Source organism: Plectropomus leopardus, chromosome 6, assembly GCF_026936395.1.
Source record: "Plectropomus leopardus strain MGB_pleo_1.0 chromosome 6, ASM2693639v1, whole genome shotgun sequence".
Lineage (NCBI taxonomy): Eukaryota > Metazoa > Chordata > Actinopteri > Perciformes > Serranidae > Plectropomus > Plectropomus leopardus.
In genome coordinates, this window is record NC_142181.1 from 36,522,369 (window position 1) to 36,539,818 (window position 17,450).

Here is a 17,450-nt window from a genome sequence, read left to right on the forward strand (position 1 = left end):
ACCATGACATCTTCCTCTGTTTATTTAAAATAAATAGTGTGCACTGTACTGGCTCCAGCAGTAATCTTAAATGTGGATGACATTTTTGCTAATATTATTCTGGAATTGCAAGTATTAAGCTGTTACGTATCAAAGGCGGTCACACAGTGACAGATCATGTTGGGTCATAGTACACTATGACTTGGATAGGTCTTTGTATCACTGAAGGCAAAGTTAAAACCCCTTTTCCACTGATGTTTTTTTTATGTTATGTCTTTTAATGACCCTCTGTGTCCCTCCTTTTCCTCCCACTAACTCCTTCTCTCAATTCCTTCTCCATCACAGGGTCTGGAGAGCTGTCTGAAGGGGCCCGACAATTACAATAGCCAAGTATTAATCGAGGCCACAGTTATTGCCCTGACGAAACTGCAGCCCCTACTCAGCAAGGTATACAGCCACTGTAGACCCCCCTCCTGCCAAATTAGTGCTGATTATTTTCCAACCAGAGTAATCTGTTTTTAGATACATTTTTTGACCTAACCTGAAGCTGTTAATTTGGGAATGAAGGGTAATCTGTGTCAGCTTCATTGATGTTTTATGGTAAATGGACTGCACTTGTATAGCGCTTTTAAAGTCTTATTGACCACTCAAAACGCTTTAACACTACATGTCACATTCACCCATTCACACACACATTCACACACTGGTGGCTGAGACTACCGTACATGGTGCCACCTGCTACTCAGTTACCGTTCACAAGCACTCACACTCCGATGATGCAGCATTGGGAGCAATATGGGGTTCAGGATCTTGCCTAAGGATACTTACACATGCTGACTGAAGGAGCCGGGATCAAACTGCTTGACCGTCCGATTAGAGGACGACCCCCTCTACCTCTGAGCCACAGATCAATAACTGGATTCATAAGTTTTAGACTAGATTGTTTCAGTATTGAATTTTAAACTTTATGTATGGCTGACAGAGTCCTGCTAGGGGTCTGGTACCTGCGGGTACCCATCGGGTGAGCCACAAAAATGTTGTGTAAAAACATTTTGAATTCATGGTTACAGGTTAAAATGAACAAAATGTGTGCAAGCAGCAGGTCAGAAAAAATGTCTTTTCATTATTGGAGACATCAGATATGAAAATGATGTAATGGCTGTATTTTAAACGGCTTATCAGATGCCTTTTTTTATTGTGAAAGTTTATGATACAGCCTGTGCTCGTCAACACAGCATTGATTGCAGCCTGTGGCAAAGATTTTTTCTCAGCTTGATTAGTGGTTAAAGAACAGAGAGGCGGCTGTGGCTCAGACATAGAGAAGGTCATTCACGAATCAGAAGATTTGTGATTGAATCGCTGGCTCCTCCAGTCTGCATGTTGAAGGCCCCTGATGTTCTGAGGCTCCTTGAAGGTTATACGTTATATGTCACAAGCATGTCAGAGATATATTTTGGTGCTGAGCCACAGAGTCATTTATAGAAAAGTAGCAAGATTTTAAAATTAGTTCTCTGGGTGACAGGTAGCCAGCCGAAGATGTCCGAACAGCTTGTTTTGAAAGGCCTACAAACAGGCCGTTGCCATAATCTAACCGACTGCAAATACAGGCATGGGTGAGCCTTTATTAGGCAGGACCACACAAAGCACAGTCTTTATATGTAGCTGTTTCCATTCACACATTTTGTAGCAGATTAGCAGACTACGTGTTTGGTTAATGAGCAGGATAGTGATAGTGGGAAGGAACATTCATCACAACTGGTTTAGCGGTGGTAAAGTTGGATTGTTATTTTCAGCAATGCTGAGTTAATGTTTGAGTTATCTGTAGGGCAATATTTCTGCAAAGTTCAATCATATGTCATTCAGATATCAATATTTTAGTAATCAGTTAAGTTCTACATCAGTTAGAAGTAAATGTGAAGGAGTTGGAAGATCAGTTATTAAGCAGTGATTTTTTTAGAATTTGTTTCATATTTATGTCATTGGCAACCCTCTCTTGCTGTGTTGGACTGGTCTCACCACGCATCAGTTCCTGTCCTAACGCCCTCTCTGTGTGTGTCTGCAGGAGTCTCCCATGCACAAAGCTCTGTTCTGGGTGGCAGTGGCTGTGCTGCAGCTGGATGAAGTCAACCTGTACTCTGCAGGAACTGCCCTGCTGGAGCAGAACCTTCACACTCTGGACACAATGCGTGTCTTCAATGACAAGGTAAAACACACATAAAACACACACTACACATCCCTAGACCCCGTAGACACAAGGTTTTTTTCTGCTCACATATCATCACGCCCTCATGTGGGTTTGGAAAGCTCATTCAGGCTGCACTGACAGCTGCTGAAGGACACTTGACAGTGTATTGAAACAATAACTTCACACTAAATCCAAATGTGCCATCTCACTCTGGTACCATCATTTGATTGTGGTGCCACTCTGTAGTGCTCATTACAGTGGTAGTCATTTGGTAGACTGCAAAGCTTTCCTCTTGTGTAGGTAGATCAGATAAGATGAGATGACATATCTTTTATTGGCCTCATGGGAAACTTCTTTTGCTCAGTCAGCACAACAAAGAAGGCACCACAATAAATGACAATAACAGGTAATAATAATGTGAGCATTTGAATGCATTCTTTGAATCTTTGAGGAGGGTATGTTCAAGCTAAAACAAGCCATTGTATTTCTCTCTAATAGTGGTATAAATTGTAGGCTTCATCATCATACCATATTAAATGGATTTCTGAGACAACAATACAATCTTTGCTGATATCACAAAGTCTGCCACGATATGACTTTGATGTATTTGAACTTGAGATGAGAAGATATCAGTAAAAAATCTTACGGTCTTTTTCTTGCTGCTTGTCATTGTCTGCCTGATGCTAAGCTGCTAGCACTGTTTGAATGTGTAGAAAATAGGTGCTCTTGGAAGGAAACGAGGTCACAGACGTGCTGTGGCATTTTCAAAATAAAGGCAAATCTTAAAAATGATACCTATGATGATATATGTATCAATGTTACCACTTTGCTTCAGTAATATTGGTTCAGTGATCGGTGCGATTTTGTCACTGTTTTACTGGAAATCCACACTTGAAAAGCTTGTAGAGATGTATGTCTGTGGAGATTCTGTGAAGTGATCATCACCTGCTGTGTCAATAATTGCAGATGTTTAGTTAAAGAAAAAAGGAAACACACTGAACGCAATGTCATTTAATTTTAAAGTAACTTCAGGAGCCATGACTAATTTTTTGACTCATTAAGTGCATTAAGAGACCTAACGCTAGTGTGCAAATGTGAATTGTGGCAGGCCCCTGATGTGCATGTATTTAAAATGAAAATATGACTCCACAGAGCTTAGCCATTCTTGTCTTCTCTGTCTAATATGCTCCTCCAGAGTCCAGAGGAGGTGTTCATGGAGATCAGGCGTCCGTTAGAATGGCACTGTAAGCAGATGGATCACTTTGTGGGCCTCAACTTCGGTGCCAACTTCAACTTTGCACTGGTGGGCCACCTACTCAAAGGTAAAGCAGCCGCTGATGGAGATGAGTATCCACAAGCGGTCATTGATGTTCAGTGCAGTGTGGTCTCTGATGGAACCATGGGTTTACATGTTCATATCACTTACCTATAAAGAAAAACATAAATTGCAACAGTAAAACCACGGATCTGTCTGCTGTCAGTATGCAGGATACACGAGGGGTCTTAAAAGTCTTAAAAAGCCTTGAATTTAATATTCTTAAAATAGGGCCTTAAAAAGTTTTAAATCCCTTAACAAAGTCTTGAATTTTGTTTACAAAGGTCTTTTTTTCTTTCTTTCTCGTACTTTCACAGTAATGTTGCTATGAGGTGTCCAGCTGTGTTTTGGATGTTATTATCATACTGTCTGTTATGGTCAGTCTTTTAATCCTGCCTGTTGTCATCTCCACCTCTCTGTTCTGTGGGCCGAGGGGGCGGTTTTGGCAGCTCAGCATGGTGTTGCCGACAATACAAAACAATAACACTCTATTTTTAACTTCATAAAATGTACATCATTTTATATATACGTAGGATATTACTGTTAGGATATTGCATCCCTGTTATCCTCCGTACTGTGACAGCAGGTGCTGTATTGACTCATGTCAGTGACCACGGTGTTAAAACGTCCGGGGAATGCGATGTATGTTTCCCCTCATAATGCTACATTTTAATAATATGATTGTACCACTGATTAATACTGCATTCCTTCATTTCATCTCGATGATGACCTAATGTTTTACTGGCCAGCGGATGCGCTGTCTGATAAAAAAAGATTATAACTGTCACTCACCATTTTCATACCATTAAAATCATATATATCGCACAAGATGCCGAGATCCTGTTTTGATGATAGTTTCAATAAGTGAAATAAAAACATAAAAGCTCCTCATAGAATGAAAGACAGTTTATTTCTCAAAATGTGGAACTCTTAAATGTGTACAGTAACTTATTTAAATGTTCATGAATTTCACATAAAATTACGATAATATCAGATTTTATTTAGGCCTACTTGATAGATAGGTAAGTAGATGCTAACTCCAGATGTGGCATTTGTATGTCTGGTACATAGACAGTATATAAAGACACATAAGTAGAGCAGAAGTCCAAAAACTACACTTTGTTTTATGGCGTTAACTTTCACTTCATAGTAAGAGTGGATTGCTGCACTTTCTGATCCGCATCTACTTCATGGTGTCTGTTACTTTTATTGAGTCAGCTTTGGTTTAAAAAGGAGCTTTTGTGACCAAAAGGTGCTACGTGAAGCCATTGAGAAGGGTTGGGATTCTTAAATGCAACAAATACACACTTCACACAGCCGTTGTGTATTAAATATTTCTATTTTTATAGATATTTACTTAGCTTCGGTTCAAATAGGAGCTTTTTGCAAAAGGAACTATGTGAGGCCACTCAGAAGGGTTTGGACTCTAAATGCAACAAATTAGTATATTTTATATTTAATGATGTTGAGTACAGACATATGCTTCACAAAGCTGTAGAAATTGCATATGAATGTGATTAAATTCAAGCATTTGGTATATAATTATTTCTAGTGCTAAAAATCGACATTGATTTTACATTATATCCTTCACACTTTTGCTGGATGACCTTTAAGTTGGCCTTAAATTTAATTCTAGGTGGTATTAAAAAGGTCTTAAAATATCTTAAATTTAACTTTGAGAATCCTGGGATTACACTTGTGTGATTTAGTTAGACATTTTGCGAGTCACATAGATAGTGTTGAGCACTAGTGGTCCAGTTCAAGTGTTTCAGTGAGCACCTCTGCATGTAATATTATTGTTCTGTCTGGCTGGACTTTCTTCTGTTTTAATGCTAAGTATGTGCCAAATACATTTGGACCAGTGTCTTGTCCCTGACTGTCTGTCTTTATGTCTCTCACTTGTGTTTCTAGGCTACAGACACCCATCACCCACTACAGTAGCACGGACAGTGAGAATCCTGCACACACTGTTGGCTCTCATCAGCAAGCATCTCAAATGTGACAAGTTTGAAGTTAACACCCAGAGTGTGGCCTATCTGGCTGGTATGTAAAATACTTAGTAACATTTTGCATTAACATCTTCATTTCTACTTTTTTGCACTACAGTGCACCTGCCCAATGCACCATGCACTATGTGGAATATCTACAGTATCCTAAAATCCTATTCATATTTACATTGTGCATTCCATGATGTAGATGTAGACGTACCCACACGCTTCTCTGTCAGCTCCACTAAATGTAGGCTTTTATGTCTACTTGGTGGTGCTATTTGAGGTTGGTTTGGGATGGGGACATCTACTCTCCTTGTGCTACATTTTAACTAGCTGCTTGCTAGCCAGGTTGAGGTTCTCAGATGTAAATATCAGCAAAGATCAAGGAAAAGATGGAGAAGATGGGCACCCGCTGAACTAACATCCTGCTAGCTATTTTACTAGCATTGGAAAATAAATTAGACAACCCCCGTGCCACAGCAGTTTCCAACAAGATATCAGGAGCTGTAATATCCTCTGATTCACTGAAACCTGGCTGAATTCTGGACAGCACCGTTCAGCCAGGTTAATTATTTTTTTACGTGCTGATCTGATAGAGCAGCGGACTCTGGGGAGGGAAGGAAAGGAGTGTGTTTGACAGTGAATAAGGACTGGTTTGTCTGTGGGAACATGAGCTGCTGTCCTGTTCCTGCTGTGGATCACTGCTGTATGCTGTCTTGTTGAGGTTGGGATGGATGGTCAGTTAAATCATTTCACAACCAGAAATCATGGATGACCAGAACCTCACGGAAACATGGACAATTATAAAGCAGCAGCCAACAATGAAAGAAGAAGCAAAAAAGACTAAATGATAGAGCCTGAGTTAAAGGAGCCGATGGGATCACATTTTACAGTCATACCTTGTAGAATTGCGTGTGACAAATAAATGATATCAATGTCATATCACACAAGAAATATGGAAAAAGGTTCAACATCGGGAAAATCCCTGTTTTTGCTTATTGAGGTTTGGGTCTTGCTGTTAATGACCATATTTACTTTTTGTTGTTTTAATGCAGCACTGCTTACTGTATCAGAGGAGGTCAGAAGTCGCTGCAGCCTCAAACACAGGAAGTCACTGCTAATTTCTGACCTCTCCATGGACCCAGTACCCATGGACACATATTCCAGTCACATCACTGATCCCAGCTGCAGGTGAGCCAATGAGCACGCTGCTTCATCCTCAGCGTTCCAAGGATGAGTTTCTCTGAGTGTACTCCTTTTAAGAAAACAGACTTCACCGTCTGCATCCTATTTTCTCTTTATATTTGAGAGAATTCCAGTGTGTCGTGGTTTGGTCTGTGTTACCCATTTTTCCAGATTTGGGGTTTTAAGTGAGTTTTTGAGTTGTCCTCTGTTACCTGTCCTTTGGTCTCTTTACCTCAGAACTTTGCGAGAGACTCAGCCATGGACTTCACCTCAGGTTTCAGAGCGCTACCTTTCAGCCCATCATTACCCCACAGTGGGCCAGATCAGCCCACGAACTCGCAAGTCCATGAGCCTGGACATGGGTCAGCCCTCACAGGCCAACACCAAGAAGCTCTTGGGTAAGACTATCCCCCTGCTATGCACAGTACATGTTGCAGAAGTCAAATCCATTAGTTAAAACTCCAGATTTTAAATGTATCTGTTGTGTTTGTTTGGCAGGCACCAGGAAGAGCTTCGATCATCTCATATCAGACTCTAAAGCACCAAAGAGACCAGAGATGGAGTCGGGTATGACCACACCTCCCAAGATGAGGCGTGTAGCAGAGAATGACTACGAGATAGGTGAGAGTGCAATCCTGGCATTTCCCTCTACGTCTGGAAGGACGCAGTTTATTTGAGGACATGTTTCGTATAAACCTCCTATGTTGTAATCACAGAGACACAAAGAATTGGAAACTCTCACCTCCGTAAGGTGTCTGTGTCAGAGTCCAATGTTCTGCTGGATGAGGAGGTGCTGACTGACCCAAAGATCCAGGCTCTGCTGCTCACTGTGCTGGTGAGAAAACACAGAAACCAGTGGAACATGACAGTAATCTGATTCTGTTACTTTTCCTTCCTTTGTCTCCGACTCCATCTGTTAACAGACTCTTGCTGTCATTTTCTAGGCCACCCAGGTCAAATACACCACTGATGACTTTGACCAGCGGATTCTGTATGAGTACTTGGCTGAAGCTAGCGTTGTCTTCCCAAAGGTTTTTCCAGTTGTGTAAGTAACCAACATATTGCCCTTTCTTGGTTAGGTTGTAGTCTGAGCCATCACAGTTGGAGTTCTTGTGGTTGTTGTTTTCATAGTCTAATGTAGAGGTTGTTACAGGTAAACATGGTTCCATGTAACTGAGACCCAGCCAGAAATGTGAGTAGAAACTGCACCAACACATCTGAGGTCTGATCAGGAGCCTGAGAGGATCCAAGTGGATCAGCTCTGCTCACGTGGCTGTTGGTTATTTGGTGGAGCATCCTGCCGTTGCCAGTGCTGATGGAGAGCTTAAGTTTTGATCAGGTTTAACTCTCCTGTAATGGGTTTTGACCATTTTAGACTGGTCTGTAGTGCTAGACCGGTCTTAATTCTGCTCTTAGATTAGTCTAATGCAATTCTGCCACAGCATACCCGTAGCAGAGCGCGTTCGTTATAATAACTGCAGCTGCTATACCATCACGCCTGCCAGTACAGGCATCACGCCTGCCAGTACAGGCATCACGCAGCTCCTCCTAATTTTTACACGGCTGGTCTATTTATTTTTCTGTTTGTGAGTTTGCCACCATGATAGCAAATGACTCCTACTACAGACAGCTTTGTGCAACAGATGTATTTAAGTTGATGAAGATTCTCAGTCGTCCAGGTCATGGTAATTCAAAATGCGAAGTCATATGCAGCTGGACTTTCCCATGGGCTCCTCTGTTTTAGCATGTGAAGACTGATGTAAATTTTGGGGAGAGTAAATGACAAAGGAGCTGCTGTTTAAGTATTAACACACATATATATATTATATCTCCTTTAGATGTAAGCGTGCGTTCACACTTAACACGAAAAAAAAAATTGCATTGTGTTACTCGCTCGTATATTTTTGGAACATTTTGAAACCTGCAAAAATTCACCCTCAGCAGCTGTGACTGTGCTTACGCTAGGTATTAGTCTAATTCTGTCTAAGACACAGTACGAACTGTCAGCACGTGTTCATGCTCACTCATAGAGCAGCATTTCTACAGACATAACAATAGGTGGTATGTGTTCATCTCCTCAGCCACAACCTACTGGACTCCAAGATCAACACTGTGCTGTCCATGTGCCAAGACACCAACCTCCTGAATCCTGTCCACGGCATTGTACAGAGTGTGGTGTACCACGAGGAGTCGCCTCCCCAGTACCAGCCATCCTATTTACAAAGTAAGACATGCTGACATTTCTACAATCTGTACAGGCCAGTGATGTCCTAAAAATAATTGGGGGGGTATGAGCGGTATGATGTATGATTTGCAAAAAAATGGATGTCGGCTCTGTGCCAATGTTTACTCTGCCACCCCTGTCTTCCTTGTCACCTCCTTCCTTCTCCCCTCCCTTTCATGTCACAGGCTTTGGCTTTAACGGACTCTGGAGATTTGCCGGACCCTTTTCCAAGGTATAAATGACTCTTTCTCTGATGCACCCTTGCATGCCAATTGCTTATTGCTGCTGTGATGTATGACACACACACACACACACACACACACACACACACACACACACACACACACACACACACACACAGCAGTAGTAGTTAATTTCAGTTCATGTCTAGCAGCTGCTCAGCAACTGAGAAATACAACAAACAGCAGGGGCATTGTCAGATTGTGAATGGAATTTTCCAAGAATGGATTTAAAGAGGAAACTTCTCTGCGCATCCTCAGTGAGTTTCATCCAGTTCTCATAGGAAACATTCAGGGATGTGTTTGTGATTCAGCATTCAGAGGATGTCACCATCATCCTTGCAGTTAAAAATATGAAGCAGCAAGACTTTTTAAATGTGCAAAAAGAAAGTCATCATTTGGGTTTTGATTTTTAAAAGGTTATCTTCAGTTTTTTTCTGGTAAATCTTACACAGGCAAACACCCACTTCCATTTCAAATAGTCATAAGCACATGTAATCATGATCATAAAAGAGCTTATCAAATTGCCACTATTCTTGTACCTGGTTCTGGTGTTAGTTGTTCTGTGTGTAGAGTGCACGTGATGTCGCTGCACCCCTGCAGCAAATGTTGCTTGATTGCTGTGGGTCCAATCAAACACTGGACTGTCTCGGTTTCATCACTTTCAAATGCATTAAAAGTGGAAAACTAGAATGCAATGAGCGTTACGTACGGTTTAGTACTGCTGTTTTTGTAAAGCTGTTGTGTGTCAAAGAGTGTCAAAGGTTATAATATTCAGAGTGTGCTAGAAGGCCTAATCTTAGATTTTTGTCTAAAAATGCTCTAAAATGTACAGCTGTGAGGTTTCTAAAAATGTTGTTTTTCTTTTTCTTCTCTGCCAAACACAAACACTACACACACACCTGTTAACGTTGCAGCAAACACAGATACCGGACTATGCGGAGCTGATTGTCAAGTTCCTGGAGGCGCTGATTGACAGCTACCTGCCAGCAGCTGACGAGCAGCGAGGGGAGGAGCAACTGAGGACGCCCACCTCTCCCTACCCCCCCACCAGCCAGAGCCAGCTCAGCATCACTGCCAACCTCAACCTGTCCAACTCCATGACCTCACTGGCCACCTCGCAGCACTCTCCAGGTCACGCGTGCACACACACACACACACACACACACACACACACACACACACACACACACACACACACACACACACACACACACACACACACACACACTGACACTCTTCTTGGACTCAGTGAAAACTGTGACTCTCCAGAATGTTACTGGGGATTTAACAGTGCAGCACAGCTTCTCCTCACAGGCCCACATGTCCTTGGTCCCTGTTAACCCTTTGACCTCTGAACTTATTCCAGATGGAATCCAAATGTGCAGCTGATTGAAGTCACTCCAGGAGCAGAGGGGTGAGAAGAGAAATACTAAATGGGCTGCAGAAGTGCAGAAAGTCTAAAAATACAGGAAGGAATCAAGTGACCTGCTTCTGCTACAGCTCCCCCTGTTGTTTGACAAATGACATCAGAAGCAGAAAAAGATTTATTGCAAAGTAGGTTTTCACTCACAAGGTTTTTGCTTTGGATTTTTGGTGGATCCATGAAACATACATTAAACACATTAAAAGGAAAGGAAATAAGGAGAAGTACTGCAACACTCAAGAACATACATATAGAATAGAAATACTAAGTACAATAAAAATATGATGAAGATACTCTAAAAAAGCACTCTAACAACAAATATGTACAGTAGAGTGATTTCAGAATAAGCTGTATGGTTTTGAGCAGGAGGTTCAAAAGTGTTAAGCAGGCAATATACAAAAGAAAACAAGACAGAACAAAACACACCAAAAAGCCATGGCGGCCCTGAGCGGCTCCATCTTCTCATCTTACATATCAGAAGCAGGAGAAAAATGTGACTGAAGGCAGGAGAGGTCTTCCACCAGGAAGCAGAACGTGTAGTATTTGTTCTTCAGCAGTAATACTGTGATACATACTCACATGAAGCATGATGCATGAAGCATGGTCTCCCCAACATAACTCAGTTTGACCCAGACCTGCTCACCCACTGTGTAATCCCCCAAAACCTCGTCAACTGGGGCTTTAAACTCATATGAAGCAAGATGACAACAGAGCGCAATCAGGGTTTAAAACCACGTGAAAACATCACAGCTGTCTGATATTGCTCAGGCCTGTTTTTCCCTGATAGGCCTTATAAAAAGAGGAGGGCAACACAACAGCTGCAGTACTGAAAATGAGGAATAACAGAAAAGTTGTTTTCAGCTTTGGGCTCATAGCAGTACTGACCTGCATACCACTGAGCAGTCGGCGTTAGGTAGTATAATAGCAGCTTATGAATCTTCTCTGTCATATTTCTTCTCCATCTCTGCCCTGAGCTGCTTGAAGGACCTGAACCTCACAGTCAACAGACAGACAGGGTGCCAGTATGTCAACCACAAAGCCAGAATCAGCAGGCTACTGCTGCTGTAAATGTGTAGGTCATAGTTGTGGAAATGAAGCTGACCCACTCAGAACACAGTCGTGGTCCACTGTTAGACCATGTGCCACCAGTTGAGAACCACTAGCCCTTTTTAAACAGAGATGTGCCACAGAGCTGCTACTAAGTCCCCTCTATAAGCCTCCTTTACATTTACACAGTACAAACAAGAGCGGCATCATTCTGCCGCGGTGTGTGATTATACACTGCATGGCTGCATCCCGCGATCAAAAGAGGCATGAGGCATGTACCTCACCAGCCTCAGCCTCTAGTCTGAGATAAGACAAATGCATCAGCAGTGCTTTCCAAACAATAACAATGACATAACATTTCAACCACAAGCATTCACCTTCTCTGTTATATGGTGGCGGATTTTGTCCTCTGCTCGGAGAATAAGGAGCTCCTGAATCTCATTGTTTTCCCAGTTTGTGGACATTTATGACCGCTCTTCTTCTTCTTTGAATTAGCCAGTAATTCAAAACAGTGTGGTCGACAACATGACAACAATCAAAATGTCACACCGTCTTAACCACGGTCACGTCTTTCCAGCTTTTCATTTCACACTGTCACTACATCCAGTCCCAGCTCAGAGGCGAGACCACTCTGTCTCCTTAATCAAACATCATATACAGAACGTCGAGGCGGCATAACAATGTGACATTCCCGCCTTGAACTGGCAGTGTAAAACTGGCTAATGATTCAGAGGAGAGTCTGGGGAAGTTTAAGTTAGAATTCTGATTCTGTCCCAAAATGTTCGAATAGATAGCAGACTGATCTGAGAGCGACTTTTGAGAGCGAGCATAAAGCAAACACCGTCAAACTGTGCGTCTCCCTGTGCTCCTCCAGGTGTGGATAAGGAGAACGTCCAGCTGTCCCCCAGCTCTGCTCTGTCCAGTGGGGGTCGCACTCGCCACGGGTCAGCCAGTCAGGTCCAGAAGCAGCGCAGCGCCGGCAGCTTCAAGAGACCCAGCATCAAGAAGATCGTGTGATCAGCCAGAGAACAGCCCCGCCTTCCTCCTCCTGCCTTCCTCCTCCTCCTCGTCTCCACCCCTCCCTCAGCCTGCCGGCCTGCCAGGCTTCATGCTGCACTCCACTTTTGACTTTTTATTTCCTCCTTCTTCTTCATGGGTTTGGCTCCGTCGGGAGAACGTGCATTGGAGAGAAATATATTAGCAAGGGCAAACTTGAATTTTGTGCTGCTTGAAATGTTATTGGAGATTGTGCGTGGTGGAGGGAGAGCTGGAGTTGAGGCTTCAGCTCCTCTTCACGGATCCTCAGCAGCAGTTTGAGTCTCTTGCAGCGATGGAGGTCACATATGTGAAACTATTGGAGGGAAAATCCCTCTGAGCATGATGGGAGAGTCCTCACACCAAGGTTTGCTCTGGACATGGACTGTGACAGTTTACACAGGGAAGAACCACAAACTGAAAGCCTGTCTGTGAGCTGAACTTGACCCTTACACGTCCCTCAGCCTTCCTTCTGACTAAACACTCCTGTGTCAGAGAGATGGACCAAATGACAGCAGCAGTGGGGGGGCGCACCTTCACTCTGGACCTGCTCAGCCTCTCAGTTCACCTCTCCCACTTGTGTACATATTTTACATAGATGATGTATAACTAGTCCTTAGTGCTAATTTCGATGTTGACGTTTTCTCCATGGTGTGCCTTTGTCAGGGTTTTTCAATGTGTACAATTTGTAAAGTCAAAGTCAAACCTTGCTGGGGACAAAGAACAGGTACTAATTATGGAGGCGAGCCGTCCATATCACCACAAGTTCACAGGAGCTGAGTCACGACGGGCCTCTAATGATCGTCAGATATACAATCATTCATATACCCTGTTGCCTGAAAGTATTTATCCTGTACAGCTAGATAGTGCTACACAAATCCTCTTTTCAAACACTTTCCAAAAATCTTCTTTTCAAACACTTTCAATATATCAACAGGAAGACTGCAGAACACTAGGGCAAATGCAACCATGTAAATAGCTTCAAGCTGTCCTTTCTGTTTGTTTTTGTGCATTTGGCTTTTATTTCTCTGTTCATGTGAGTTCTTTTTAGTATGAACTGTATTCTCAGCAGCATAGCATTTTAATTTGTTTACTCAGTGACAAGGAAAATTGTGTAATAGGCAATAATCCTCAACTCTCAAACTCCTTTGTCAACCACCCGTTTTATTTCTGCAGCCAACAGGGAGAACACATCACTGTCAGCTCGGTGCAATATGACGCCGACCTCTGAGTGGCCTGTTAACACAGAGATTCAGCTCTTGTTGATTACCTCCAATCGCTATTTGAATAGAAACGTTTGATCTTATCTTACACACACACACACACACACAGTTCTGTTTGTTTCACTGAAACAGTCTGAGCTGGACCCACAACCACCAGAGGTTTGTCCTGTGGGCTCTTTAAAGGAAAAGTCCACCCTAAAAGAGGCCTCCACACTGTTAGGTCTACGTACCATTGGAACTTTCAGAGTGAAACACATTGTTCCACAAGCACGTTTTATTACTTAACAATGAAAGCCATTTCGAGCCCGTCCTGGTCAATGCTTTGACACCAGAACAAAAAAAACCTGTGAAGGAATGTCTGAACACAGGCAGCCATTAAGAAACGCTGCCATTTCTGTTCAGAAACTATCTGATCAAACACGTTGACGAGACTAAGAATGTGACTGAGTGTTTGGTGCCACTGGTCACTGCTTGATCAGCTCAGTCAGTACTCAGACAGAAGTGAGATCCACAGTCGACTCTGTTGTTTGGTGTATTATCTTATTTCAACACCACACAGTGTGGCACTTCTACATTGTTGTGAAATAATGGGAAGTATTACACAGATCTAAACATAAAGAGTGAACACCTGATTCTGGTCTCAGTCCCTGGAGCTGCTACCTTATACCATTACAGGGCACACAGGTCATCACACCTCTGATCTAGCTGACAGACTGATGACATTTCACAGTGGTGGATTTTTTTCCTTTTAATTGCTGTAGTAACAATAATTGAGGCTCCTGATGCGGAGGCCAGCTGTGTGATCTAAACCCTCTGTACCCTCAGAGCACCTAAGGGTGCACCACGTGCTGCTCTGCACACTTGGAGATTGCTCTCCCAGGATGGTGTTTTAACTCATTTACTACAAATCACCAACTACACATGACTGCAGACTGTTTGAGATCGCTGGGTGTGTTTCTGACCTTCCAGGCAGCTGTTGGTTTCGCTTTATTTCACTGTGTTTCACAAGAGCAACTTCCAGACAATTGAGACTTGCCTGAGGTAACTAATCCATCCCATCATATCTGTTGTCGGTGTTTTGCTTGTGGTAATCCAGTGCACACTGACATTGTGAATGGGAGCCAATGGCTGCTTTTAGGGTAGAAAGGCACACTGAGATCTATGCCACAGAAACCAAATGAGCAGAAAGGAAGTGTTTCCCATAGAATGACAGTGTATGTGTGGCAGTAGCTTTTAAATGTCAGTGTGTTTGTATTAACTCTTTTTAATCTCAGACGTTTTTGCGGGTCCGTGAATGCAGTGCACCAGGCAGAGCTCTCCATAATTTTTTTTTTTTTCCTCAGCAGCTGTTTGTCACTCGCATAGATGTTAATGGATCTTGTTTTTAGCTGTTATGGTGGTGGCACACATCAGTAAGGCTGTAAAGTGTGTACACTCACACATTTGAGAATTCCATTTCTGCCAGGTTGTTAACACCAAAATTCACCACAACTGTCTTAGTTAATGTAAGACCTTCTACTGTTCCAACAGTCACTAACTCTAGTTTGGTAGAGGAAAACCACTGAGCTGCTGTCAGCTCAGCAGCAGCTTCAGAGGCAGCAACAGAAACATTACAACATGTTTTAACCAACACTGAGTTAATGGCTACAAAAGAAACAGTGAAATTCAGTAAGATTTTAAAATAACAGATGGCATATATTATGTATTATATTCATCACTACATAACCTCACCTCAGTGAGCTTACGTCTGGCTGTAAGCTGGTTGCCATATACTGAAGTTTGAACAGAAATTAGCTTGCTGCAGTGGTTGCATTGGCAGCAGTAGACATAAAAAGGCCGTCCTGCCCTGTTGATTTGAGTGGGAATATTACTTCTATCCATTCTGCTTCTACTTCTAAAACACTACGGTTTGCTGTGGTAATGGTCTCGTGATTTGTAGTAAAGAATTAAGACACACAGATGCTCTGATGTGGGCCTATGTCAGCAGCTGTGACGGCAGCAGCTGCGCACACATGTTGCCATGGTTTGGTCCGATGGAGCAGGTGTGGAGGGAGATCAGCAGGTGAGCTGCTCAGTGCTCTGCTCAAAGCCTTCGTCCACAACTCAGCAGGGTCGGTTCGTCAAAACACTTTATCCTGCCTTAACATCTATGCATGGCAAGAGTTGAGTATTGTTGTACAACTCCGACTTAATTTTTGTCTGAGCAGCGTCTCCACACATCTGCTGTTCAGTCTGACTTTGTTTCTAAGTGTTCATGTGACCTGGTTCAATCCATTTGTCAATTAATCCACTATTGATCTATCTATTTTTTTTTTTTGTATTGCAGTCCTCTGAAGGGATGTGCTATTCTCTCCTGTCCATGCAGCTTATCCAGTAAACGTATGATTCATTTAGATAAATTCCATGCAAAGGGACATTTTCATTGGAGACAGCCTTAGAAACTGTATTCTCTTCTGTAATTCAACCTCAGAGAATGACAAAAAGGGAAGACTGAAAGTGACAAGTAAGAACTGAATTCAGTCGTGGAAGCAGAGTTTTGATTGGGTCCATCAGAATTTAACTTCTCCTGTCGCCCTCCATCACAGACATGTCATTCACAGAGTGGCTCGTATGAAGGGAATCCACCCAATCCACTCCACTCCAATCACCTTTTGGTTGGCAAGGTCCTGTTTTCAAATGTATGGAGCAGGGATGTGCAGGGCCAGACAGGCTATACAGGTCGGATTAGGGTTGTGTCCGGATTTAAGATTCTGGTATCAGGGCGTCTGAAGCTGTAAAGGTTCATGTTTTTCAGACATTAATGTCCATTTCGACAGAAACATCTCACCAAAAACTCAAGCCATTGTCTCTATTTTTCAGTCTTTACTGCTCTTAAAGCTACACTCCCTGATTTCCTTCTAAAACGAGCCCACAAACCTTGAATTACAAAACCAGTGACTGTACCTTTAACGAGACACAACCAGGACAGATCTGAAAGCAAGGTTTATTTGAGCGCCGTGTTAGCAGGTTGCCATCGTTTCCAGGTTTAAGTTTGACTTGTGTGTGAATGGAAATATTGAGGATTATGTATCCATAACCTCTTAAACAAGTGGTTGACTTGCACTAATTTAAAAACAGTCATGGGTTTGTAAAGATGAAAAACCTCAAAATGTGGCATGTTTTATTTGATGTTATGCAAAATCTAATGTCTGTAGAGTAATAGTCTGAGTTTTGTTTTAATGCAGTATGTGTGATAATTGTAAATACTTTGTGTACAATTTGAGATGGTATATTTACTACACTGTACATACATGTGATATTGTATCATTTTGTTTTTGTAAAGCAGTTAGTTTCTGTATAATACTATACAAATTGAACTATTCCAGTGTTAGTAATAAAATGTTTTGCTCTCCACAAAATTTGAATCTGTGTGATAATACAAACCAGCTTTTATTTTACATTACCTAAAGTTTCAACCCCAAACTTGGGCTGAGCTTTATGGAGAATATCAAATAGTCAGGCTTCCAACGGTCATGAAAAACCTGGAAAAGTCATGAAATTTCACAATCACCTTTTCCAGTCCTAAGAAAGTCATAATAATTCAAAGTTTTGGAAAAGTCAT

General features: G+C 42.3%; 1 protein-coding gene across 3 annotated transcripts in view; it reads left to right on the forward strand.

The window, feature by feature from the left end:
- The window catches only part of nf1a (neurofibromin 1a), a 96,793-nt gene extending 79,546 nt beyond the window's left edge, over positions 1 to 17,247 (forward strand). For all 3 annotated transcript variants that reach the window (XM_088079368.1, XM_088079370.1, XM_088079369.1), the window contains 13 exons: positions 325 to 426; positions 2,042 to 2,182; positions 3,360 to 3,486; positions 5,391 to 5,522; positions 6,526 to 6,661; positions 6,893 to 7,053; positions 7,154 to 7,276; positions 7,372 to 7,490; positions 7,600 to 7,700; positions 8,737 to 8,879; positions 9,065 to 9,111; positions 10,036 to 10,252; positions 12,466 to 17,247. In XM_088079368.1, coding sequence (XP_087935494.1) covers positions 325 to 426; positions 2,042 to 2,182; positions 3,360 to 3,486; positions 5,391 to 5,522; positions 6,526 to 6,661; positions 6,893 to 7,053; positions 7,154 to 7,276; positions 7,372 to 7,490; positions 7,600 to 7,700; positions 8,737 to 8,879; positions 9,065 to 9,111; positions 10,036 to 10,252; positions 12,466 to 12,608 — 1,692 coding nt within the window. In that variant the 3' untranslated portion in view covers positions 12,609 to 17,247. The remainder of the gene's footprint in view (positions 1 to 324; positions 427 to 2,041; positions 2,183 to 3,359; positions 3,487 to 5,390; positions 5,523 to 6,525; positions 6,662 to 6,892; positions 7,054 to 7,153; positions 7,277 to 7,371; positions 7,491 to 7,599; positions 7,701 to 8,736; positions 8,880 to 9,064; positions 9,112 to 10,035; positions 10,253 to 12,465) is intronic.
- Positions 17,248 to 17,450: the final 203 nt, after the last annotated feature.